We start from the raw sequence: 27,169 nt of genomic DNA, 5'->3' as shown, positions 1-27,169 counted from the left end.
CCGCAGGTTGTCTGGATTAAACGGGCAGAGGGAAAGTAAACAGAGTGAGGCTTCCTGTTTCCAGGAGTCATATCTGTGAGCGCAGATGACAGGTTTTTATCTCCGCTCCAGAGTGATGACGCCACGTTTGAACTCGTCTCATCTCAAAACCCGAACAGCACGACTGATTTGTTGCTGTGAAGTCTTTGAGAAAACTGTTTAATGTTTAATACTTTTAAAACTGTTTAGTTTAATAACTAAAACGCACCAACGTCTAACATGTGGGAACAGATTCAGGCTCTCCTGGCGTCGAGTCCAAACAGAAACTCAGAGATCGTCTGCAAAGAGTTTGACCACAGGGAGTCCAGTGTCCATGTGGTTTAGCTGCTGTTGTCACAAGGCTAACGTTAGCGGTCCTGTTAGCAGACTAGACAAGAGCTAAACCCCGATCACTTCAACGTTCCTTCCTACCTGACCGGACTGTCAGGACGTTGAAGTGATCGGGGTGAATATGTGTAAATATGCAGGAGCAATTTACATGTTTTAGTTACTCGTGTTGGAATGATATCAACGTTTTTCTGCACCGGGCCTGAACCAGAACACTTTCCCAGCCTCTCTGCTCAGAGGAAAAACTTTCAGAGCGCTCGTCTCTTCACCTCCGCTCTCTTGTTTTCTGCTTCTTTGGACAAAATGAGGCTTTGGATTAAATCAGACGTTTGTTTTCTTTGGACTGTTCGCAGAAAGAAGCCTGCAGTTTTTAGATTCTGGTTTGTTTAGTTTCACAGTGAAGTATTTTCTCCTGCTCTCCAGTTCAACTTCTCTTGATCCAGACGGCGCAGCTTTTTATTCCGGTCCCTCGTGATGAGGTTTGATTCGTGTTCGTCAGGTCGTTTGGACGCGTCTCCTCCATGTCCTCCAGTTAAAGCCTGTTTGCTAACTGAGCTGCAGCCTGTTAGCACTTTGCATGTAGGGACAGACGTCCACTGCAGCCATAACAGGGTGATTACTGTCTGCTCGGCGTCTCCAGAGGTTTGATGGACTTCTGGTCATGACAGCTGCTGTGTGACTACATGGAGGTCCAGACTGTCCAGGACATGAACAGTCAGCTGTAACCAGCTTTTTCAATAAAAAATGGAGGACAGATTTACCCATCTGTTTGTTTTAATGGATAAAAAGTAGGCATGTGTGGTAATGTAGCAAACTGAGGATGCAGCACTGAGATAATGTGTTATTAAGACCCACCGAGTCGCTGGCAGCCGGTCTGAGCTCATTGAAAGAGTTTATGAAGACGTGTTTTCTCTCCTTCCTGCCTGCTGCTGTTGGTATGTTTTATGTTTTATTAATGGTGCTGCCAACAGCATGACAGAGTCTCCACCGTCGTCTGTTTAGTCTCCACCCCAGGACGGCCCCCTGGAGCACAGCGAGCGCTCCCAGTGTGGAAGGTTACAGCTGAACACAAAACTGACAAGAATGATGAAAATCAAAAAGTTTTGAATGGTGCAACGCCTCGTCCATCTGCTGCAGTAACTAACTAACATTAGTGTAACACTTTATTCTTCCAAGATGGCGCAAACATATTTTTGTCCAAATGAGAAGGTCATCATTGCACCATGTGTTCTACAGAAAAGTTCCTCTCCATTTTAAAACCAGGAGACAGTGAAGTCAGAGAAGCTGTAACATTAAACAGCAGTTTGTTTCTAACGGTCTGTTCGAAGCTCCCGGCTGCTTCCTCAGAACTCGTCTGGTGACTCTAGCGACTTTTCTTTTCTTGGATGTGTGTCGTCTTGTTGTTTTTGTCAGAGTGATTCAGTGCCCTCCGCCGCCCCGACTTGTTCCAGCACAACAGTGACTTCATCTCACAAACGTCTTCCCACCGTCCTCGTCTGTCCCGCGGAGCCCGGCGGCCCTCCAGGCTGAAAGGAAACCGTGTTATTATTGTGTCATTCAAGCGAGTCATCCCACCGATGACAGCATGTGTGCTTACACAAGAGCAGCTGAGGCCTTTAATACCTCTACCCTCTCTCCTCCTGACGGCGAATCCATCTTTTCACTCTCGTTCCGGTGAGCCGCTGCCGGACAATAAAGCTGAAGCCGGAACAAGTGCAGGCAGAGAGACGCCAGAGATACCAAGTTTAGATGCTCTGTTGGCAGGTGACGCTGCTTTTGTCTCGTGTGTCAGGTTTCCTTTTGTTGTCTTGTCTTACTGAAGGTTTTGGTTTTTTTTTATTTAAAATGACCACAAATCTTCCAGCAACCAGCTGCATCTCCACAACAAACTATTCCTCAGAGAAACTGTTATAAGACGACCAGTTTTCATCAGCACAAAGATCAGAAACAGGGAAAAACTTTATCTGGTGCAACTTTACTGTGTAATTCTGTTACAATTATTAAATTACAGTCAACTTGTTTAATTTACTGTGTGGGCAACTGTGTTTTTTATTTAGTCACAGTCACATTTATATTGACTAAAGCCGAAACAGCTGATCATTAATCAATTAGTTGATTGCCGGCAGATGAACCTGCAACAACTTTGTTAATTGAGTCTCATGTTGGTCAGAATATTCTCTGGAAGCTTCTCAGGTTTGTCATTACGACTGACCTCCAGGGCTCAAGGGCACTGCGGCAGCCTCCACCAGGCGACGTGCTCAGTCTTGCCTCTGGTGTCACTTTACAGAGCAGCGACAACAAAAGACAAAAGAAAAGCTGCCCGGCCGCCTCCGAGGAAGTGAAAGTGTTGTGCACATGCTGCTGTGATTGTGTGGAGAGGCGTCGTTACCTCGATAAAGTCCAGACCGGCTCTCAGGGAGGATTTCCCCCCCGCTGCGATGATTAGACGACACGAGCGAGAGGGGGAGATTTTGGTTTTTGATAAAACACAGGACGAGGAGGAGGAAGTGAAGCTGCCGGTAATCCCGGTGCTTTACGATCACTCGGAGGGAGGATTAATCATTTTAGTCTGAATCAGAAGTTTGAGACGCGGCCAAGTATGACAGAATAACACAGCGCTGATTACAGAGAGGAGACGTAACGAGGAGGCAGAGGAGGAAAAGTTCATCTCGACCTCCAAACTGCTGACGGCAGAGTTTCTGTTCACAACTAAACCTAAAACTGTCTCCACGATGCAGAACTACAACTTGAAAATGCTCTTATATGTGTTGATGAAAACAGAACAGCACAGTCCTGATTACTGCAGTCATGGACGTTAAAGTTTCACTTATACCTTCCAGGAAGCTTTTATTTTGAAACTCAGCGGTCCTATCTGACCCGGAGTGACCCGTCCTGCCTATCTGCTGCCTGCAGCGTCTCTACAACAAACACAGCGTGCCCTGATTTTACCTTCACACCGCCCGGCTCCTATCAGAGAGACTCTGACCCTCATCCAGCTGTTCTCCGGCCTCTGCACCTCCGGCCCATCGTTCACTTCCTCTTCCTGCCCACAGGAAGAAGGAGGAGGAGGAAGTGATGCCGGAGCTCATCAGCGTCCCGGTGCCAGAGCTCTGAGTCCCCGCCCACATCAGAGCTCATCGATCAGACCTGAGCTGATGATGATGATGTTTTGTTGGTGTGAACAACACAAAGTACCGCCGGGTTTCATCTGGTGGCAGCAGTGAATGTGACCAAACACCTGCAGCAGATCGATTTCCACCAGTGTTGATCGTTCGATGATCCCACGCTCCTTCACAACCTCGTCACACTACAGATTTTGTTTCCATTGTTTTTGGTTGGGAGAGGATGAACTCACAAACCACCCAGCAGTGTGTGAAGTAGATAACTGTGACTATAATCCAGTAGATTAATCTTTGGTGTCGACGTGTTTGCCTGAAGGGCGTCGCTGAGAATTCCCCCATGTGTGAGTCGTCATGTTCGGCGCGTCGTCTCTGGATAAATACAGATTAACAGTGTTTGTGATAAATGTTGTGATGTCACGCAGACACGAGGTGAAGAGCACGTGTGTTTATCCTGCACATAAACAGCCGCCGGCGTTTCTCGTCTGAGGCCCGACAGATGTTCCCCCGACCCGAACTCAGAGTCTTTGTTTTAGAGTCTGAGGAGACGAGGATGAGTCTGTGTCGTCTGTGACATGAAGCGAATGTTTGTCATTAAAGCTTTTATTGTTGTGAAAGACTTTAAGGAGCTTTAATACGACAGAACATCAGTCACAACATGTAAAAGTCAGTTTTTACTCCATGAAATGTTACTGTGGACGCTGGGAAGAACTGCTGATGTAGCTGAAGTCTACATCTTCATATGAATCTGCAAAGTACTGATCCACTTGAGTTTTATCTCATCACTCTGGTACTTCCCGTCCTTTCTGACCGAACCTTTCCTCCCTCCTCTCCAGGCTGACGGCTCAGAGGAGCATCGAGGACGCCGAGGAGGTGGAGAGGGAGCGCCGTCGACGAGCTCGGGAGGCTTCACGCTGGTCCAACGGCGGCTCGCTGCCCGGAGACGTTTCGCCTGAGAGCGAAACGCCGGCAGAAGAGAACATGTGAGTACAAACACACTGAGACCGGTTCAGAACAAAGACATCCAGCTGGTTTCACACAGTCATGATTATAATCAACTGCACCATTTTAAATCGGTCCAGAAACACACCTGCAAACTCCAAGTTAACGAGGGCTGAATGTTCGATGAATGTTTGTGCATCTGCGTCTGAAATGTTGAATCTGTCCAGATGAAACTTTGGGATTTGTGACTTCGGTCGTCCTCAGATCACGTTCAGATGTTCGCTCTTGCAAATACGACATCAAACAGTAGTTGAATTCCTGGTCGGTTCAATCATGAGAACCCAGGAAGTTATTAAGTGCCGAACATTATTCATCCACTTCCTTCATGTCCAACGACTTCCTGTACAAGCTGCTAACTGTGTGACTGTGTTTAAAGAGTCTGTCGTCGTGTTTCCCAGCTGTGAAACTCAAACCGTTTCCCTCCAGCTCGCCGCTCGTCGGACGCTCGCCGCTTTACGGGGCTTCACGGACGTCTGGTTACATAAAACAAATGTTTCCATTGGGGGGAAAAGCTGCAAATGACCTCTTCCCTCCTGCCGTGTGGATGTGAGGACGAACATGCAGCTGCCTTCTCATTACACAACCTCCAAAGAATGTTTACTACAAAGTGTCTCGAGGGGAAAACCGCCGCCGCCGTGTCAAAGCTCGCGGCGACTCAGCCGACTTTTAATTTCATGCTCTTAATAACAGCCTGGACACCTTCTCCTCCGTCACATCAGAGTCGGCCGGTGACTCGTCGTGAGTCGACTCCTCTGCAGTCTGTAATTGAGGAAGATGCAGCGATGATGTAACGCTGTTTTAAAATCCCAGAAGTTTTCTGCCTCAACAGAAGTCAGAGGTCACGTACTGGCAGAGATGGAATCCAACATGTTTGATGAAACCATCCAGTTTCTCAGACGACTCTGAATCTGGTGCGACTTCCAAAAGTCTCTGACTTCCCGTCTGTGACTCTGTAATCAACCAATCACAGTAACCACAGTGTCAGCTGAACGCTGATGTAAAGCTGAGACATCGCTGATTTACTGACGTGTTGTGTCGTGATTGTGTTTTTCAATCCTGTCAACATGTTTGACATCAGAGAGTCAGACCCTCGACTGACTCATTCCTGTCCAGGTGTCGACGCAGGAACAGAACCATCGCCGCTCGTTAGGGCTGATTAGCTGCTGAGAGATCAGGCAGAGGCTCCCATCATGCAGCGGGGCTCCGCTGGCCTCCGGAGCGTCTTAATCATCTGGGGAATGTCGAGAGAATTCCTTTGTGCCGGCTCCTGGGAACACAAAACACACTGCGATGGCTTTGAGTCAGTGGAGGGGAACAACCCGAGCTGCTGCGTTAATTATCATGAAAAGTTTGGTTAATTAAAATGTAACAGTTAATATTCAACCATCAGATAACAGAGAGATCACACTGCAGTGGTTTCTGTGCAGAGGAAGCAGGACGCTGGAGATGATTATTAAATATACAATGTAGTTTATAAGTTTTTTTCCTCCACAGAAAAACAAAAGCGTCCCATGTTTCAGCAAATCTCCCAGAATACATTTTTGTACACTGTAAAAAGTCATGATGGAGTTTAGTGGAGTCAACTTGAAGTAAAACAGCTCCTACGACACCAGCGACCAGATTAACAAACACCACAATTTATCATCTCTGTTTATATTTCCTGTTTTCACCGGTTGTTTCTCCAGCTGTGGTCTTTTATTTTACAGCGTCACTCTGCTGCTAATGACTCTGTGATGACAGAAATGTGCGACTCCGCTCTGTTTCATCTGGATCCAACAGAATACGACGACACGTTTCAGCTGTTAAACTGTGAGAAGTGAAGCTGTCGGCGTCTCTTCCTCCAGAGATTAAGAATATGAAGTGTCGTGTAAATACGGCTGGAAGATGTGAAGATGTTTTGACCAGACTGTAGTCCTGTCTGTAGTCCTGTCTGTAGTCCAGTCTGTAGTCCAGTCTGTAGTCCAGTCTGTAGTCCTGTCTGTAGTCCTGTCTGTAGTCCTGACTGTAGTCCAGACTGTAGTCCAGACTGTAGTCCAGTCTGTAGTCCAGTCTGTAGTCCAGACTGTAGTCCTGTCTGTAGTCCTGACTGTAGTCCTGTCTGTAGTCCTGTCTGTAGTCCTGTCTGTAGTCCAGACTGTAGTCCTGTCTGTAGTCCTGTCTGTAGTCCTGTCTGTAGTCCTGTCTGTAGTCCAGACTGTAGTCCAGACTGTAGTCCTGACTGTTGTCCTGACTGTAGTCCAGACTGTAGTCCAGACTGTAGTCCAGTCTGTAGTCCAGTCTGTAGTCCAGACTGTAGTCCAGACTGTAGTCCAGACTGTAGTCCTGTCTGTAGTCCAGACTGTAGTCCTGTCTGTAGTCCAGACTGTAGTCCTGTCTGTAGTCCAGACTGTAGTCCTGTCTGTAGTCCTGTCTGTAGTCCTGACTGTAGTCCTGACTGTAGTCCTGTCTGTAGTCCTGACTGTAGTCCTGTCTGTAGTCCAGACTGTAGTCCAGTCTGTAGTCCAGTCTGTAGTCCTGTCTGTAGTCCAGACTGTAGTCCAGACTGTAGTCCAGTCTGTAGTCCAGACTCCAGTTGACTGCAGATCACGTTAATGAGTCTGAACAGTGTTGTTGCTCACACTGGACTGACCTCGTCGTCCTGAGCTTCTGTTTTTACCGACGCTCTGGACGCCTCATTACTAAAATCACTTCACGCCTTCTGACGGACACAAGCTGAGCTGCTGTCAGCAGCCTGACCGTCAGTCCTGAAGTGAACGAGCTCGGGAGCGATGAGTCTCTGACACTGACCCAGACGAGGACCGCTGGAGAAAGATTTCCTTTGCGTCTCGTTGTAATTCTGCATTGTTCACTTTGAAGCTTGAATATGTGGTTTCTTATTAACTCTGAGTTGTTGTTGTTGAACCTCGACCGTCTGCTGTGGTTTCATATCCGTCGTCCATCCTGACTCCTCGTCTCGTCCTCAGGTACGACGGCGACTTGAAGCCGAACAGCTCTCCATCTCTGGAGGAGGACGAAGGCTTCAGCGACTGGACCCAACGCCGAGAGAGACGGAGGCAGCAGCGCCTGCAGGAGCTCAGCCAGGGAGGCGAGGAGGACGAGGAGGAAGAGGAGGTGCCGATAAACAAAGCTGTAAAGTCCGTCCAGGCCAGCCGGCTGCAGAGACAAGAGCAGGTAGACAGGAGCAAGATGGAGGTGGAGACGGAGACGGAGAGGGAGAGGAGGAAGGAACGCGAGGAGGAGGCGATTCGAGCTGAGAGGGTGAGGAGGGAGAAAGAGAGGGAGGAGGAGGAGAAGAAGAGGAAGAGCGAGGAGGCGATGGCCAGGAGGAGGGAGGAGATTCAAAGACCGAACACAGAGGTGAGTCTGGGAGTACCTGCCATGTTTTCAGAAGCTTAGTCATTGGAGACGTCCGCGTGTCTGAGATATGTTGTGTTGAACTTTTCATGCTCAGGTGGAGAAAAGAAAAGAAGTTAAAATCTCCTACACGTCTAAAGTTGTCCTCCAACACGAGCCCAAACACAACAACGCCATCAGAGACGCGACCAACGAGGAAGTGACGTCATACGTGAACAAGACAAGAAGATCCATCAGGTGTGTCGCAAGTTTTATTTACAGCTGCTGTGGATACTGAGAAATATCTAACCTTCATCATCCAACACAGCAGTAGATCATCACTGATCTGAGTATTCAGATACTTAACTTGGTATTAAAAACGTCCCGGTGTGTAGCAGAGCCAAGGAGCCGGAGGAGGCGCAGGCCATCCTGGAGACGGAGCAGCGTCTGGAGAAGATCCGGCTGAGCCTCCAGCAGAAGGAGAGCCAGGAGCTGGAGCAGCTGAGACACCGGCAGGCCGAGGCCGAGCAGGAGCTGGAGGAGCTGAAGAGGAGGAGGGAGGACAGACGAAGAGTCCGCGAGGAAGAGGAGCGTCGGAGGGAGGAGGAGGAGCAGCTGCGGCTCGCCAAGGAGGAGGTGACCACGTCTTTTCTTAGCGTAGCAGCGTTTCTCTGACAGAGTTACAGACTCGGCAGCTCTGACGTGTTTGTGATGCGACCCTCAGGAGGAGAGGACGAGGATGAAGAGGGACATCGAGAGGAGGAGGATGGAGGCAGCAGAGAGGATGAAGAGTCTGAGTATGTCCAGCGTGGACGGAGATGAGATGTTCAGTCCCATCAGCCCCAAAACTCCCACGCACAAGGTAAATAAAACGAAGATGAATTTATTATACTCCAGATCCTTTGAACATGATTCTATTTGAGTTCAAATCTTTAATTTTGAGCAAGATAAAAAATGTTTTCTGTCAGAAGTCCAGGTGTGTTTTCAGATCAGTGGGTTTGACTGTCGATCCATGAAGTCACATTACCTGCAGATTATTGATTGTAAACAAACTCGATGACAGATACCTGTTGTTACCTTCACAGCTGATGGGTTCAGGCTCAGCTTGTAAGTTGCACGTGTGTGTTGGTGTGTGTGTGTGTGTGTTTGATAAACCAGGAGAAGCATGTGTCTGTGTATGTGTGTGTCTGTGTGTGTGTGTGTGTGTGTGTCAGTGTGTGTGTGTGTGTGTGTGTGTGTGAGTTTGATTTGTGGACGCTGACGTCCCTCCACATCTCTCCACCCGTCACTGTTGAACACAGAGTTGTCTTGTCGTGTGTTCACGTCTGTCTGCGTTAACAGGTTTGGATCCTGTTTCATTCTCTTTATCTTGTGTGCACAAGATTTAAAGAATGTGTGTCTGTATCTGCACATGAAATCAGTCGTGCTGATGATGTGCATGAAACACTGCATGTGAGTTCAGCACCTTCCAGTTTGTCTTTGGGTGCATCAAACTGAATGTTTACAGAATTTAAGCTCCTGAACACAAAAATGATGATTACACATGAAATCTAGTCGTTAAACTGCTGATTCTTTAAAAACTTCAAGGAGACGGCAAAATAAACAGGTGTTTTGCAGAGACACTGAAGCAGCAGCACCACAACAAGCTTATAAACAGTTTCTTTCACTTAGAAATGTTCAGTGTCACGCTCTGCTCGAGCCTCCAGTCGCTCGCCGAGCGCTGAAGCTGATTCTGTGACTCGAACCGTCTGATGACGTCCAGCAGACTCGACTCGGCTCGCTGTGTTTGTGTTGGAGGTTTGAGCAGAGCTGAGCTGTAATTAACACACATCTGAACGGAGGCAGCGGCATAAAAAAAACACTCCCTGCGTTCCGCTGACAAACAAAGATGACGTCAGACTTCTTCTTCTTCTTTTTCAGATCACAGAGAGGACAGAGTCGCTGAACCGCTCGCTGAAGAAAAGGTGAATATCTCCATCATGTTTTATTCTGACGCTGATTTCTTTGCTTTTAAGAGTGGAGATATTCTGGATGTTGTGCAGAAACATTTCCCTCAAAGCTCGGCCTTCACGGTGACTCCTCCACCTCTCAGAGAGCATCTCCCTCCTCAGCTGTGATTTATCGCTCTGCTTAACGCCGTCCAGATGCAGGCGGCCGTGTTTCCTCTGCTGGGTGGTGAAGTGCGGCGGCTCCAGGCCGTCTGCAGCAGGAAGTGATCATCTCTGAGGAGCTCCCAGCAGGACTGAAGCCTCCGCGTGGATGTTTTTCATTTCAGAATAAGTGTGGCAGGAACAGAGACGGTGTTCAGAGGAGGCAGCGTGTCTCCTCTCACAGCAGTCAGAGCTTCTTTCTACTGAAACATCACTTGGTTGGTCGAAGAGTTAAAGATGATGTGAGGACTCAAACCTGAAAATGGGTTTGGGTTGATTTAAGAGCTACAGGTGTTGAAAGGCTCTGCGGTGCGTTCAAGAGCGCTGCGATGAAGCACTTGAACGCTGAGAGACAACAAATGCTGCAAGTTGGTTTTGATTGACAGCTGCTAACGCCGTGGCAACAGAGGGCCGACCCTCGCCATCGACAGTCAGCGTGCAGACGACCCGCTTCACACAACGCAGACGCAGCCAGAACAAAGAGTCCTGATCCAGACGGAAACATCCGATGGATCATAACTTTACTGATTCTCCGACTTTTCATCGAGCACCGTCATCAGCTCTAAATTCCTGCTGTGCAGCTTTCAAAGAAAATCACTTTCAGGTGGAAACTTTACGTCCTCACACTGCTGAAGGTGAAAGTACCTGTGGACTGAGTCAGACCCTCCAGCACTGAAGGTAGCAGCTCGTAAAATCTGAAATGTCTCGATCCAGACGGGTGAGATCAGGTGTTGTTTCCCTCCATCGATCACGACATCATCAGGTGTGAACCCCACTTTTAAACAGTGGGCGTCGCCTCAGACGTGTTGGAACACAGGAGTCAGATGATGGACGAGGTTTGACATCATCCAGCTGCAGAGCTCGTGTCTGAGTGTGTTCAGTGTTGGAGGAACACGGCGGACGTTGAGTTTGGACCTTCACACACTGATCCAAGACAACATGACCTCCTGGAGTCCAGACGTGCTGCTCTCACTTCCTCTGGGTTTCAGTTGGTTGAGCACAAGTGTGAAAACCAGGTTCAAATCAAACAAAGAAAAAAACAAAAAGTAGTTGAATGTCACAGATTTTGTGTTTTGGGACTGCAGCATATTTTAATAACACGCCGGTGAAAACGTGACTTGAAGTTAAATTTAAAGATGAATGTTGATGACGTTGGAACCTGAATCTGACGGTTTGCATCTTGTTTGAAACAGTAACAGCTTCAAGAAGACGCAGACGCTCGTCCTGCTGCCCAAGATCGACGACAAGATGGAGCAGTACGCACACGCTGTGGAGGTCAGCTCACACACACACACACACACACACACACACACAGTACTGTAATCGGCTTTGACAACATGGCGGCTGTTTTCCTGAACTGTTGGACTGTTCCTTTAAAGTGCGTCGCCCCTCGGTTTGCAGCTGATGAACCTCTCGGACTCGTATTGTTTGGAACCAGCTGAGCGGCAGAACGCAGCTCACCTTCCTGTGCTGAGGTCACAGACCTCTGCAGCACCTGGCCGATGACATCACAGCTCTGTGTTTTCGTGCCGACAGATATACGACGGGAACGACGGCCGCTCAGAGCTCTTTATTTTTATACTTCCGCTCTCTGTTTTCTCGTTTCACCTCGGGGCGGTTCACAGGCTGATTAACGGCTCGCTGATGACCCGAGGTCAACGCCACACACTCGTATTTATGGAGGAGCTTTGAAAGAAAAACAGGTCTGACACAAAGTGAGCGGCAGGAGTCACAGGTGTGAAGAAGAAAAATACTCTCAAAGCAGACGCCGTTTATACCTCACACCGAGGAACTGTGTTCACACGTGGCAGCGTTAATGTACGGGAATTAAAATGACATCATTCCATCTCCAGTTTACTGTGTCATGTCTTAGAAGTGTGTCATAGTTTATTTCAATGTGACATTAATTTGTTTTCCCTTCGTTTTAACTAAGTTTTGAAAGGTGCTTTATACACAAAGTTTTTCTTCCTCTTCCTCTTTTTCTTCTTCTTATATTTATCATTGTTATATCATCTTAAGCATCTTGTATATTTAAAGTTTGTCCAGCACCTCTACAGTCAGAGATCATCAACAATAAGAACATTATTTATTTATTTAAATTCATTGTTTAATTTTATTTTTACTGTATTCTATTATTTAAGATAATTACATGTAGGTTAGGTTAGGTAACATGTTAAGATGAAGATATTTTAAGACATTCTGATGTCTTTTATTTATGATGAAGTCATCAGATGTTTGTTCTCTGTCCAATCACAAGTCAGCATCGTTCCATTCTATCACTAGAAACGAGACATTTGTGAGGTTCAGCATCACTGAACACTAACTGAGAGCTGTTGTTGTTTTTGTTGTTGTTGTTGTTGTGCAGAGCGCTCAGGAGTCCCGGGCAGTGAAGGCATCACTGAGCGACCTGCCCAGCTCACCGGAGGTCGTCGCCTCCAAGAAAAACCTGTTTGAGGCCGGAGAGGCCTGGAGCCAGAGTCCCACCAGGGGAGCTACCTGCAAGGTGAGAAGACGCTCACAGGTGTGGTTACCTTCTGCTCTGCTGCTGAAGACAAAGACACTTAAATTAGAAGTACTGTGACTCCAGGTGTTTGGTAGTCCAGAACATCTGGATCTGACTCTCCATGTCTGTCCGATAACTAGCAGCGATACGAGAGTGATGCAGATTTTGCATCTGTTTGTGTCTTTGCGTTGACTTTGTACACCAGATGAGAAAAAACACCAAAGTTTCACCAGTTTCTCCACAAACTAAAGTTTATTTATAGAGTCTCTGCTCCTGTTGAAACACACGAGTGTCTTGCTGTAAAACAATCTGTAATGAGCGGCTGTGAAACCTCACGATGTCGTCTGTAACCAAACATCTGGTCCTTGTGTTTCTTCTGAACCAGGACGCTGAGGGGCTGAAGGTGGGCGTGGCCGGCCTGATCACTCAGTGGGTGAAGGGTCCGTCTGACGGCAGCAGACAGTCACTCTGCAGACCGACTGTGAGTCACAAACACAACCGGATACGTGCTGAAGTCCTTCTGCTCTCCGTCTTCATCCTCTGTCCACTCGTTTCCTCAAAGTCTCCGAGCAGAATAAATGAATCCAGGATTTGAGTAAAAGTACCAACACAGCGACGTAAAATAAACAGGCTGAGTACTTCTTCTCCTTCAGTGTTGTGGTGCGTTCAGGTGCAGCTTAAAAAGTTTGTTATGTGAGGTTTCCCTCTTGTGGAGGAAGACGATACAGCAACATCTTCTCCTTGATACTTGGAAAAATATTGTTTCTGTGACAGAAGGAGGATCAGAAACAAACCTTTAATTGAACTGTTTCAAATCAGATCAATGGAAAAATATTTAGAAATTAATTAAAAGTTACTTTAGGTTTTCAGTCGAAGAACAAACTAATTGTTATGTATCGCCATGAAAAGTCAGAATAGAAGTTTAAATCTTGTGAGAAACAGAAGCTCTGACAGTGAACGCTGCATGAACTGTTTCTGACAAACAAACAGGTTTCATCCACCCAGTAATTTTGTTCTGTGTGGGTTGCCAGAGTTGGACCACAAGTACCGGGTTTAGGTTCTGATTTCTGGTCAGGCATGATGATGTCAAACCTGGCAGCCTCACTGTGATGACAGGAGACTTCAGGAAGCTGAACATCATGAACAAGGAACCGAAGAAAGAAGAAAAGTTAATTACATCACCACATCTTGCTTTGGTGTCAGACTGTGGTGTCAGTTGTATTGAAGCCTACGGGAGATTCTTGGTGAAACACATTAAAACCCAACATCTGTACGTCATCTGGCTTCTGATGAAGAAAATGAGAGAACACACTTCAGAGAGGAGGTTAACCTCAGATTTATGTGTCGCCACATTGTTCGTCTCTGGATTTTGTTTTGGGGAAAACGCTCCTGAAGTCTCAGCCGCTCAAATCGACTCCGTTAGGTCACAATGTTATTTTTAAAAATCAGGTGTTGAGCTTCTCTCTGGAGGCATTTCTTCATCAGAGGTCATTCGAGGTGCAAGTGTTGGGTTTTAGTGTTTTACTCCGTCTGTCACACAGTCAACATTCAGTGACGTAATGACCCTTTTTTTTCTGGTTCCTGGATCACGGACAGTAAATAGTTCCAGCACGAAACTCAACCCGAAACCACAAACTGTGTTCTCACATTTCTGCAGGTCAAACGAACAAAGATAAAAGAGCTGTTTGCAAATCGATTCCTGAACTTTGGACCGAGCCAGGCTAGCTGTTTCCCTTTGTTTACAGTCTTTATGCTAAGCTAGGCTAACCACGGCCTGACTCCAACTTAACACACCAACAAAAGATTGTTAACCTCTGAAACATAAAACATACTTAACCCGAAAATATCAACCGTGTTAGTATTGATTACTGATTCATGATTGATTTGATTCGTCAGGACGTGAAGCCCGGAGACGTGATGCAGAAGAAGAACATGTGGGAGGGGATCAGAGACTCGTCGGGTCGAACCGGGCAGAGATCCAAGGTGAGCACACACACACACACACACACACACACACACACACACACCTTTATTTGTGACTCACAATTTATCGTTTATGATTTTATTATAATTTTAGTCTGTAATATAATGAATGTTTTGCTTGTTGTACATTTGATTTTGATGTTTTTGCCACCATGTCTTTGACTCTGAGAATCATCGTATGGCATTATTATTATTATTATTATTATTATTATTATTATTATTATTATTATTATTATTATTATTATTATTATATCACCTAAAACAGTAAAGAAGTGACGATGATTCAGACGTATTAACAGATGTCAGTTTCTCTCGGACACATCAGAGTGAACAAACGTTGTCTCTGTTTCGCTCTTCAGACCTCAGCAGTTGGTAAAAAGTACAAATTTGTCGTCACTGGTCACGGAAAATATGAGAAGATCCCCGTTGACGACGAGGACAGTCAAGAGTTCACCAACGGAAAGTCTGGTAAGATCACAGACAGGAAGTGAAGAAGAAGAAGAAGAAGCTGTACTTAACACGTCGACTTTACGTCTTTATTTTCTTTTTTAAATCGTCAGTGTTAAATTGTTTGTTCGTCAGATTAATCCAAAATTTAGATACTAAAGCCAGTTTTCATAATGTTTTTCTTCAGACTGGATCAACCCCAATCCAATAATCTACTATGTGATTTTCAGTCCACAGTCCAGATCCATTAATCTGACGTTTAATTATTATGAAGAGTCACACAGATCGTTTTCTTCCAGAACTTTCCCCTCAGGAGCTGAAACATCTTTTACCTGCTGCTTCGTGTTGAAACAGGAAACAAAAACAAAAAAAACAAGTGATTGAAGGAAACTCTGCACATTTATTTTGAAAGTGTCCTCAGGTTCACAGGAAATCTTCCCGCTTATGTTGACGTGTTTTCCAAACTTGAATCTGTAACTCCAGCACACACGTTACAAACGACTTAGAAACAACAATAGAAAAAAACAAAAACAAAAGTAAAACTAGAAGAAAGAAGTTCAAACCCGTCCGTGTCTCCAGACCTTCGACCCCACCGGCCTCCATCATGGCGGAGGCCGCTCTTCATCGCTCGTCTCCATCAACTTACAGAAGCTTTAATCTCAGCGGCCATCTTCAAGTCACAATGAAGTCATTTTGTCAGCAGCTTAGAGTTCAATGTATTATTAAAATAGAGACATGAGGGCAAAAAGGCCTAAATATCATAACACACAAAATATATATATATATATATATATCTTGATATTTTGATAAGATAAAATATTGTAATTTTTTTTATCACATCATACAGTAACATTATGATAATCAGAAAAATGCTGAATATCGGATCCAGAGTATTCAGTTTTATAAATACGTGTAATTAATATAATTTTAATACTGAAGTAAAACTTTTGGGTTTTTGAAACATGAAGCTTGTTATAATTTGATGCTTTCTAGTTTTTACTATCTTTTCAGTGAGGTAGTGATCAAACTGACTGAAACGCTCATAAACTGTAGATTTATTCATTAATTTGCAGTCGCTCGTCACTATTTCGATCAAACGATAAATAAAATTCCCTGATCTCCCTCGTCTGTCCCGCTGCTATCCAACGTCTCTGACATCCGACTGGTGTTTTCCTTCGACTGATCCGTCTCGTTACGCTTCCTGTTTGAACAGAAAGGAGGTGAAATGAAGACGCTTTGGAAAATGTTGTTTCATTGTGACTTTAAGAAAGTTCAATCACAAAAACCTAACCAGCTACGGCCTAAAGAAGACGCATCCATTATCTAGTGAGAGGTCTTACCCTGAGGCAAGTAGCACCATTTTGAATAAAACTGGATATTTAAATCACAAATGATTTGTCTTAAAATCATTTTCTCTGTCTAAAAAAATACAGATTATTTAATTTAACTTTTTCAAAATAAATAACTAAATCCGTCCGACCCGAAACTTCTACCTCTACAAATTATATCCATCGTGAACATGTGATGAAAGAAAAACAAACGAGAAGCTCTGAAATTACTTAAAACAAAAACGCTTTTAATCTGAAGTGGCGTCTGAATGACTTTAAGACAAATGCAGCTCTCTGTCCAGCTAATCCACAAACATTTAACGTCCAGACAACCAGTCACACGAATGCACCACAAAGCATTTGTCAAGTATATAAAGTTCAAACCGGGTTTTCTAACACAAACTACATTTGATCAACAGAGACTTTGACTCCTGACCTGTACATTACTCCTGTTGCTAACACGTCTGCACCTGTACATTAAACATTAACACAACTTTTTTTTCTTTACATTTTCGTCTTGGCGATTTATATTATATTATATTTATATATTTATATGTATATTAGCTTAAGTAGCGGTGAACCCCCGTGCCTTTCTGTTAAAGTCTTTTGGTTCCTCGTCTTTGCCTTTCCGCCCAATCAGACCCATTTCAAAAACTGTTGAGATTTTCGTCACCGGCCTCGAAGCTGCCTCTTTAAGCTTTTTCGCGTCAAACTTTGGACTAAACAGCAGCACAGGCAGCCGGTACGCAAATGAAGGTATATCTGTCAGCTCGTCCTGCGTCTCCTTCTCAGTTCCCTTCTCCTCCTCGCTTTTGCTTAACTCGATCTGGTGCATGATGTTCTCTTTGGTGGAAAACATTTGGAAGAGGACGGCGTCCCACATCTTCGTTGCCTTGGGAGCGTCTTGGCTTTGGTTCTCGAGCTGAGCGTCGGCCTTCTCGCCGACCTTCTCGCCGACCTTCTCGCCGACCTTCTCGCCGGCCGCCTCGTCTCCCTTTTTCTCTGTGCTCTTCTGGTCCTGCTCGGTTGCCGATACCTCTGGAAATTTGGGCTCCTCCTGCTCCACCACCATGTGCTTCTTGAGTCGGGACCAACCGCTCATTTTAGATTTCATCCCCTTCGGCTTTTGAAAGGCTTTAAGGAGGGGTTCGGCTGCGGGTAGGGATTCATCCTCCTGTTTCTCGGGTGTAGATTTAACTGCCGATTCTTCTTTCTTGTCCTTTGTCTTGTCTTCACTTCCTGTTGAGTCGGCAGGTGCTGCAGCGCTCGGCTTTGAGACTTCAGCTTTAGCCTTGGTTGCAGCTTCAGGTTTCACTGGCGCTTTTTGATCTGAAACGGCTGCTTTTGGTTCAGTTTCTATCTTCTGCTCGACAGTCTGGACTTTATCTTTGCCCAAGAGTTTTCTTACTGCCTTCAGCGGATCCTGGTCGTCACCTTTGGGCAGAGGCTGTTTGGCTGCAGGAGTTGTTGTCTTTGGTTTGGACACTTCTTGAATTGGTGTTTCCACCTTTGGCTTCCCCAGAATTTTCCCCACGACTGCTGGAGGTTTAGCCTTTGGTGTCTCCTGAATCACAGTTTTGTCTTGTTTCACTGCAACATGACTGGATACTGTGCTTGTCTCTGGTGTTTTTGTTCCTGAGGTGTCTGATGCTTGTGAAACAATAATAGTAGGGATGGACTGGGTGGGGGCATCTTTGGGGGTTTCTTTAGCTTTAGTCACCTCGGCTGGTGATTGTCTCACAGTTGGTTCTTGGCTCGGTGTTTTACACTCTGCTGACTCGTCTTTTGAAGCTTTAACCTCCTCTTCAGTTTGAATCTGAGAACTCGAGATACCGAACGCTGGAGCAAACGTTTTGATTCCTCCGTAAGCTGCATACTCAGCCGGTGTCAGTCCACGATAGCCAGACTTTGATTTTTGAGCCACCTGTGTTGGAGTTTTCGGTCTCTGGAAGGCTACAGGTGAAACACCAGAAGGTGATGTCCCATATGTGGGAGTCTTTGGTCTTTTATATCCAGGTGATGAGGACAAAAGTCGGGAGGCCTCATAAGTTGGAGTCTTGGGCCTCTGATGGCCAGTCGGCGCTGATGTAGTCTGGATCTTTTCTCTCAGATCAGGCTCTGACTTTGACTTCGCAATACTTTGCTGGATTGGTTTGGCTGCAGTCGTCACATCTGAATGAATGTCCCCATTCGGTATCATTTCTGCCGGTGCAGTCGTCTTCACGCTTTGGGAAGCAGATGAGCCGCTCGGAGCAGACGCTGGTTTGGGTGATCTCGACCTCTCTGGCTCCACTGTGATCGGCGACACTGCAAACAAGAGAGGATTGGGTCTTGAGATTTCAAATACAGGTGTTGCCGCCCGTGTCTTATGGTACGCCGGGGTTCTGGGCCGACCTGCTGAAATTCTTGAAGACTGGAACTCAATTGTTGGCGTTTTGACTCTGACTTCAGATGTTGGGGTTGCTCTTTTGACTTCAGATGTCGGGGTTGCTCTTTTGACTTCAGATGTCGGGGTTGCTCTTTTGACTTCAGATGTCGGGGTTGCTCTTTTGACTTCAGATGTCGGGGTTGCTCTTTTGATTTCAGATGTCGGGGTTGCTCTTTTGATTTCAGATGTCGGGGTTGTCATTGTACTCATCTCTGTGGTTGGTGTTGTGCCTCTTTTGGTTTCAAAAGTCGGTGTCCTTCTCAGCGGCTCTGTGCCCAACAAAGGAGGCTGTATCAGATCTTGTTTCATTTCTGTCGGTGCTTTACTTGAAGACACTGTACTGCCAATAGAAGTTAATCCAGCTGAGTCGTACACCGGTGGGGTCCTGGATGTCTCGTAGTATGATGTGCTCGCCGTGTACATCCTAATTTGAGGAACATCAAACATCGGTTTGGGTGATCTTGAAGGTTCGGTTGCTTTGAATGTTGGACGTGGACTTTTGGATTTGACTAGCGGGGTCAACACAGTGAGAGGACGATACACAGCTTGGCCCCCTGTTAGTTGGTAAGGAGTCGGACCTACACTGTGTTTTGGCTGTGGGGTCGCTTCAGCTGCAGCAGGTCTGAAACCGGCATGAGTTTCAGCTGGTTTTCTCACTTCAGCAGCTGCTGCTGTTGCCTCAGGCGCAGACACAGCTGGCTGAGGTATTTTGGGTACAGCCAGCTGGGCGCCTGAAGCTGGTGAGACTCCAGTGAGGTGGGCCGTTGCAGAATATGAAGAAACTGTGGTAACATGCTGCGAGTAAGAGTACGACGGCATGGCCACTGTCTGAGGTGAGAACCTTGCTGCTCTGCCATAAGATGCACGCTGTGGGTAAGGAGAGGCCACATGTTGATACAGCGGCCTGACGGTGAACCGTGGAGCCTGATGGATGCCTGAGAGGCTGAACGGTGTCTCTGGAGTCTTGGGAGGCGTCGAGTGGTCGCTGTGCTCGAGGTCAGGGCTTGCTTCGTTCACAGGGGAAAGGCTGGAGCGGAAGGGCGCGGCGGACTGCGATGCTTGAGCGGAAGCCTTTTTCTTGGCGGTTCTCTTGAGGAGCTTCTGGAGTCTAACATTGTCCTTTCCGGGCTTGGGAAGCAGGGGAGGGGGGTACTGCTGGGAAAGCAGGCCCGGCTGGTTAACAGCACCGTAAGCGACAGCCATGAGCGCCTCAGCACCCTGCGGAGAGAAAATACAGAAAAGGGAGATTCATGAGTCATCAAAATATACATCAAGAATGAAATGTTTTTTAGTCTTAGTCCAAACTCATCAAGACGTGTCGGGTCAGAAGTGTCCGTATTTAACGAGCTGGGAACGAGACTCAAAAATCTACTTTTCTTATGAAAGAGACCTTTAAGTTCATAGTTAGACAAAGTTGAAGGTAAACATTAAGTTGTCAGACTTGTTCTAAAATGAACCAAAAAAGAATAACACATGAAATGGCTCCACACAGCTCGGCAGCATAATCAAAGTCTTCGGAAGTCCAGAAATTTAAAATTGATATGAAAAGACAAAAGTTACATTCCACACTTTTAGTTCAGTGGCTATGATGATGATACTCAGCTTAAAAAAGGGTGTAAATGACATCTTTTCAAAACAATTTAAATACACTGGACAAACTGTTTGGAGCCATTTTATTTTACTTTGGTTGTTTCCAGCTTCTTCAGCTGATTAGGAGAGTGCGGCACCTGACTGGAGGAGGAGACGATGACTGAATTTACATTTTTAAAAATCTTTTGCTTTTTCAGCTTCATTTTTATATTCAGTTTTAAAGTTAAATACATTTTAAATTCAGTTTCATTAGGACCTAAAAAGTCTCAAATTTGTTGAAAACTTTACCAACTTTGACGTTATTGAACTTTTCAACATGAATAAAGGAATCACAGTTAGAAAGACATTTTTAACATTTTCTTTTTTGGTTCTTCTGCAGATTTATATCACGACTACTGACGAGGCGTCGTCGCTTCATCGTGCAGCAGCAGCAGTTACAGTCTCAACATCTCATTTGTATCCAATAAATCACTTTTTCTGACTTTCACAGTTGGACAACTACAAACCAACAGCTCAAGTCCAAAACATCTGATCATCAAACATCTATATTTGTTCCATTTCCTGTCTGCTTTTGTATTTTTCCGACCTCGTGTTCCTGTTGTATTGTGTATATATCTGTCATTGAGCTTTAATGTTTCGTGTTTTGTCCTCTGCTGCAGTATTTAGGTGAATCATTCTGGATGTCTGGTTGGTCCTCGTGTGATGGTGTGTAGGGAAACTTTAAGGTCTTTTTAAAATAGAAAAAGTTTACATTTTCCAAATCATGTAGAATTAATGGATTACACTATGAGATGTTCTGCACTTCAACTTTGGCTCAAGAACAATCTGAGACAGTTGAGACACGAACCTTCGAGTTGATCACGTATCTAAACGGGGAACATTGATTTCTGTTACATCTCAACATTTATCAAGCAGAAACTTGATCTTCAGTTTTTATCAGCCGTCTCTGTTTCACTGCAGACATGTTTTACCCTTCATACCCGAGTCCTGAGATCTGTGATTGTGTTCATAACCTCTTTTCTTAAATAAATTAAATAATTTTCTACTTTTTGGAGTTTTTGTTTTTATTCCTTGTTAAGTGATAAATCATTTGGTCCAGACCAAAGCAACCCATCGGTGGAGATTCCAGCTGTGTTATTGTCCACAATTATCGTAGATTATCAAGAACAAATAATAGTTCCTGTCGAGAGTTATACTCAGATATTTTTTAATTTATTTTATTTCAGACGTCGAGGTGTCTGCAGCCAGAATACAAACTACAGCACGCTGATAACAGACTGTCTATAGATGTTTGTTGATAATTAACTCTGATCGAGTTTAAAGATTCAAATTCAACTTCTGCTTGGCTTTCAATAATTCAATTCATAAAACAAACTAATGATTAACTCTACAAGAACATTTAGTAAGAACATTTTAAAAGTTTTTTGAAATGCAGAAGAGACTGGATTCCTTAAACTTAGAAATCTGATACTTTTAAGTTCAAGAGGTTTTCATGCACATATAAAAACAGGAACCCAACATCCACACACACGTACAGAGGACGAGTCGTCGTTTTTGCATGACGGCTGTTCTTAAATGCAGAGATCAGAGCTGATAAACCAGCAGGAGACCAGAACAGAACTCCTCCTGGATGATGTTACCGCCTCGCAGCTGATCCTGTAAACTTTAACTTGGCCTAATTTTAGTCCTGAAGGCAGCGAGGACGCCGGCCAATCACCTGCTTCTTCATCACTCCTTTTTTAAGACTCCAGGCTTTTTACAGGCTGCATCACTTTCACAGAACAATAAATCAGAATGCTGTGATGCAGATCGGACCGAACCGAACCTCTGTTGCTTCACAGGGCATCAATTATACAATCTGTAGCTGTTTGGTTTTAGTCCCGTTCTCATCTGGTGTCAAGTTCATTTATGATTTTAATCCTACTTTTAATTAAACTTCATTAATTTGTTTCTTTATCTGCCTTCAGTTCCTCAGCTACTAATTTTTTTGAATGAGAAGCGCTTTGTGGTACATTTAGTTTATATGACAAGTGCTACAAGTAAAGTCTGATTGATTAATTGATTAATCCATCCTCAAAAAGTTTACAATAACAACAATTAAAGTTTCAATTTTGGGTCCAACGAATGGTGAGAAAATGGCAATTTGTGACCTCAAAATAATACTTTTCTGTATAACAGGATTAAAGTCACAACAAACAACAAACTGATTATTTATCCTAAAGTCTTTAAGGTCAAATAGTTCATCCTCAGGGGAGCTGGAATATGATCAGAAGGGTTTAAGAGAGTATCACCATTTTCATTTTGATGTTTTTGGTCTAAAATTTGGGAAAACGTGCCACAGTGAAGGCGCTCGGGGAAAAGGGTTGGAGGTCAATAAAATCTTTACGATGCGTCCTCTGGGGACCATGATCAAACGTAAATATTTTGAAAGTCTGGCGAGTGGAGGACAGAAAATCAGCAGAATAAATGAATATCCTCGTGGAAATCTGTCATGTTTGTGGTGTGATACCTCTGGATTTATTTCCAGATTTGTTCATCATTAGCTTCAAACTCCTGAACACGTTATACTTGTGTTTTACTAACGGACACTGTCCTCTGAGCTCGTCCGCCTCTCTGTGAGTTAACAAACGTTTATCATCACATCTTTGTCGAGTCAGAATCCTCTCGTGTCTCTTCCCACATAAAAACGCTTATAGACGTGTATAAATATCTGCAGAAGGGTGAAAGTGAATGCAAAGCATCTGACCTCATGACATCACACCCCTCGTAACTACCTGATAGGGCCTCGCAAATATATTGTCTCCGAGATTACCCAATCACACGAGAGGACGGGAATTTATCATAAAAGGACGGCAAAAATGAGCCTCGGAGAGACTCGATGCAACTCTTCTCTTCTTTCTTTAAAAATAAACGCTGCAGGAACATTAGTGTCGAGCTCCGAGCTTGACATAAGAGTTTACGCAGGATCACTGACATCATGCAATCTGTGCAAAAACAACTGTTTAATATCCTCAGTTTACTATGTGTGTCACCTCAGTGAAATGTAGGCCAGAGCTGCTTGTGTTTTAAAGCCCCCCCTCCGCCCACATCCCTCCCTGAACCTGCTGCCGGCCTGACACTCGAGAGCCCACTCCTCCTTTTAAGGCTCTGGTAGGCTCGGTATTTGGAGCGCCTTCAGGATGCAAGTTCAAAAGAGGAAAGGGTAATAATAGCCGTGTAATAAAAAACCACACTGGTCCACAATGGCCTCCTTAAGTAAATGAATCCAGCCCCAAAAAGTCATTTACCCCGCAGGTGCAGTTATGAAGCTTCACACTCAAAAACAAAACAGTGAGTTTAGATGCAAAGAGAAGGAACGTACCAGGTCAAAACTTGTTGCTGGGGTTCAAAGCGCTCCAGGCAGGTTCCCCTTCACAGAACAGAAGAGAACATTCATTCAGGCTCCACGAAAAATATGAAACTTTATTCCCAACAATGAGACAACAGGAAGCTACAGCTGAAAACGTGCTCATCGTTCAGTCATGCCAGGACAGATAAATGACAGTGGAGTGTGGCGCAGGCTCAGTGCGAGGCTAACACTTAGCTCAGCCCTGCTGGTGCTTCACAGAGGACGAGAGACAAAAACTCCCTGAGCTCTTCAAACTCTGATCTCCGGCTGCCGAGGTGGGGGGGGCTCTGCGCTCGACGGCAGCTGCCTCCCTCACACTCGCCTACAGCTTCCCTGCTCTCTATCTGGAGAATAAAAGGTGTAATTGTGGCGTGTTTACCTGTGCGACTGCTGCTCAGGGGGCGGCCGGCCGGCTGCTGCCTGCTTGTCCCAGCCCGGAGTGTCAGAACGGCAGGTTCATGTTGAGCCCAACTCGACCCCCCTTCCTACAAATGGAAGGAACAGACGCCATGGCAGTCCAAAAATAAATCCTGAGCCCTGTGAGCTGCTCAGAGTGACAGCAGCGTCGTCGTGACAGCAGAGCGAGGCGAGACGCAGCGCCGAGAGGCCACGAGGCCTTAGGTTTCACCTCCTCCGGGCTCTAAAAGTGAGGTCCGAGGGCCACCCAGGGGTCTGTCAGGGATGTACCCGGGCACCAACAGGGGGCTCCTGACAAAAGAGATGCGGGTTATTATGATGGGGTTCGAATTCTGTTGAGTTCTTTGATGGGTTTTGGGATCCTCGACGGGTTCTTGCACCAGCACAGGTGGATTTAAAACAGCCCTGATGGTTGATAGAGGTCCCTCAGTAAGATAATCTGTGTTTCTGAGGGTCTTCCTCTGAGGAACTCCAGATTTGAGAGGTTCTGATGCCATGTTCCTACTCACAGGATCCAGTGTTCAGGCCCATTTCTGCCCCCTTTAAGTATGAAAATAGAAACGTCCATACATGATGTAAATCTATGTGTCCTGTATGTTGGGAAGGATGTTTAAGGCCTCGACGCTCCAACGAGCTGCGATGACATCCGACTGTGTCTCAGCCAAGAAGCTGCACTTGAACGCACCACAAAGACTTCAGCCGTGACCGGTGAGGTTGTACATTCTGCGCCTGCGTGGAATAAAACTCTCTGCAGATTTACAAACTGTTGCTGTAACTAAGCAGCATTTTTTTTTACACCACTCTGGTTAATACAGTTTCTTCTAATCGAGAATGTGTCAGATAAAAACAGCAGACTACAGCGACCGACAACATGGTGCCGATGAAGGAGACTGTGAAATTAGACCTGTTATCGTAATTACAATGACTCCAATTTGACATGAAAGTGGTTTAAAAGTCACATATGAGCCTCGAGAAGACACAATTTATGTTTGCAGAAGAGACGAAGGAGATTCAAGAGGTTCAGCTCTGGTTGTGTTTGGTACCAATTGACCCATGTGGGTTTTTCAGGACCGATGTGACCAATATTCATTTGCAATGAAAATTAAAATCTTAGTGTCAAAATGTACTCAACTTCTGTTCTTAAACACAGTTTTGAGGTTCTTTACTTCAGTATTTCCATTTTCTGCTCCTTTATTCTTCCACTCCACTGAGTTTATTTTATAAATTTCCTCTGGACTCCTATTGATACAAGTTGTAATCAGGTGTGGAAAACTAAAAGCTCTCATTTATATTTAATTTGACACTTTATTAAATCAGAAAATCTGCCAATTAAAGTGTAATTAAAGCCAAACGTCATGGTGTTAAACTGTCACAGTGTTTTAATGTTCATGTGAAATGAAGGCAGAACAGTGACGGAGCAAAAATATTGAAGATCAAATCTCATAATTTTCAATGTCTATGTTTTATTTCTCAGTGTAATTTGTTTCCTGTCAGTTCAGTTTTTCAGCTACATGTTTTATGTCGTAACCAACTCGTCCCGTTAACCGTTTTCAATAATAACCGTCTTAATCTTTATCTCATCTGTGTGCAAGAATCTGACCGAACATCTGCACAAAAATGTATTTTAAAGGTTTTTCTTTGTAAAGTTTGGCGTTATAACAGAAAGTAAATATTACCAATATAGTAACACTTTTGATAAAGTGTCTATAATTCATTATAACACTTTATAAAAGTATTTATAATGTGATATAATGCACCAATAGCTCCGTATTATCATAATTATAATTATCACACTGATGTCTATATAAACTATATTTTCTTATTTTCTTCACTTAACTTAAAGGAAACAATGAACACTTGTACTGTATTAGAACTGCCTTCAACACAGGGACTCATTAGTTTACTTATAATCACATTATAACACATTATAAGCGATTATAACATGTTATAAACTTAAAGGTCAGATTGATTGAACACTTTTATGTTGGCACTTTTTCAATAATGTCTCATTGCTACAAGTGTGAATTAATGATTTTAAACATGATTGTTGTGTGTATGAAGCTGTTTACTCTGATGTCATGATGAGTCGTTATCATTGTACCATGTGTTTGTACGGTTGATGACTCATCCTGCACTCGTGGGCGTGTACGAACATTTCAAAACCTCTCTTAGTTCTGCACATTTATTTACGACCCAACTTCTTTTGTTTAGGTTGAATTTTCTATTCCTCTCTCATCACAACGTTGTGAAAATTACCTGGTTAGTCGTAGAAGACATTGCGGTTTGTATTAAAACACCTGTTCTGGTTCCTCCATGGAGGCTGCAGACGGTCCGACTTCCAGTGATAAAATCGCCGGTTCTGATCGCTGGAAATGTCTCCAGCTGTCACTGAAAATATCTCGTATACGCACCATTTCAGAGATAATAGCTATAGGAGGTACGTCTTAATGCCGAAGCACGTGGAACACACCTCGACCCGGAAAGAGCGTTGTGGAGGTACTGAAGCATCTGTGTGTTGTTCCTGACGTGTTTTTACCGAGTGTTTATGTTCAGAGAGTTCAAGAGCGTCGATACGGAGGTAAACGTCAGCCACAGGGTCATGTTAGTGAGATTTCTTGTTCTGTAGGTGCTTGTAGGACGTTCTTTGTGGTGCTTGAGATGTTACAGCAGTCCTACAGAGGGTGTTAGGGATCCTTCAGGGCGTTACAAAGATCCACTGGAGGTTCTGAATGATCCGAATGAGTCCACTGGCAACATGTCCAGCGCTCAGACAGGTTACACGAGTATTTCTGGGGTTTTGTGTGATCAAACAGTGAGTCCCATGTTTCCTCAAGAGGATGTTAGAGGTCGTTTACAGAGTTAAGATGGTGCCACAGCTGGTTCTGATGGTTTATGATGGACCGGACGGTTCTCATAATATTATCTGTGGTGTCTTTGGTTCAGGGCTTCTTCTTCTGATTCATGCTCTGAGGAGTGAGTGTGCAGTTTGGGAGTAAATGTCATGTTTGTGGTTTGTGAGTGTAGACGGGTCAGTTAAACTGTAACCATAGAATCAGCCCGGCGGGCCTTCGGGCCTGACGTTTGTCTATTTGTGTTTCTGTGACATGAAAACATT

The 27,169-nt window shown here is 44.8% G+C and overlaps 2 protein-coding genes across 6 annotated transcripts in view; one reads left to right on the top strand and one right to left on the bottom strand.

Moving 5' to 3' along the window:
• lsp1a (lymphocyte specific protein 1 a) overlaps window positions 1-21,299 on the top strand; it is a 36,165-nt gene extending 14,866 nt beyond the window's left edge. For all 4 annotated transcript variants that reach the window (XM_037107647.1, XM_037107648.1, XM_037107646.1 and 1 more), the window contains 12 exons: window positions 4,322-4,468; window positions 7,451-7,844; window positions 7,939-8,078; window positions 8,216-8,456; window positions 8,545-8,682; window positions 9,741-9,784; window positions 11,164-11,245; window positions 12,336-12,473; window positions 12,859-12,954; window positions 14,370-14,456; window positions 14,816-14,924; window positions 20,629-21,299. In XM_037107647.1, the coding sequence (XP_036963542.1) occupies window positions 4,322-4,468; window positions 7,451-7,844; window positions 7,939-8,078; window positions 8,216-8,456; window positions 8,545-8,682; window positions 9,741-9,784; window positions 11,164-11,245; window positions 12,336-12,473; window positions 12,859-12,954; window positions 14,370-14,456; window positions 14,816-14,924; window positions 20,629-20,648 (1,636 nt within the window). In that variant the 3' untranslated portion in view covers window positions 20,649-21,299. The remainder of the gene's footprint in view (window positions 1-4,321; window positions 4,469-7,450; window positions 7,845-7,938; window positions 8,079-8,215; window positions 8,457-8,544; window positions 8,683-9,740; window positions 9,785-11,163; window positions 11,246-12,335; window positions 12,474-12,858; window positions 12,955-14,369; window positions 14,457-14,815; window positions 14,925-20,628) is intronic.
• On the bottom strand, window positions 14,979-24,150 carry prr33 (proline rich 33). Of its 2 annotated transcripts, XM_037107645.1 has the most exons (4): window positions 24,017-24,150; window positions 23,611-23,658; window positions 18,737-19,877; window positions 14,979-18,682 (listed from the first exon to the last, which is right to left on the bottom strand). In XM_037107645.1, the coding sequence occupies exons 3-4, from the start codon at window positions 19,860-19,862 to the stop codon at window positions 16,797-16,799; spliced, it is 3,012 nt and encodes a 1,003-aa protein (XP_036963540.1). In that variant the 5' UTR covers window positions 19,863-19,877; window positions 23,611-23,658; window positions 24,017-24,150; the 3' UTR covers window positions 14,979-16,796. The 2 variants fall into 2 exon arrangements, with proteins under 2 accessions (XP_036963540.1, XP_036963539.1); XM_037107644.1 differs by having other exon boundaries at window positions 14,979-19,877; window positions 24,017-24,149.
• Window positions 24,151-27,169: the final 3,019 nt, after the last annotated feature.

This window comes from Acanthopagrus latus, chromosome 8 (assembly GCF_904848185.1).
Source record: "Acanthopagrus latus isolate v.2019 chromosome 8, fAcaLat1.1, whole genome shotgun sequence".
NCBI lineage: Eukaryota > Metazoa > Chordata > Actinopteri > Spariformes > Sparidae > Acanthopagrus > Acanthopagrus latus.
The sequence above is the reverse complement of the archived record's forward strand: the minus strand, read 5'-3'. Positions and strand labels throughout refer to the sequence as shown.

Bases quoted from the DNA above. Each gene is read 5' to 3' on its own strand.
- prr33 (XM_037107644.1), bottom strand. From the start codon at position 19,862: ATGGCTGTCGCTTACGGTGCTGTTAACCAGCCGGGCCTGCTTTCCCAG.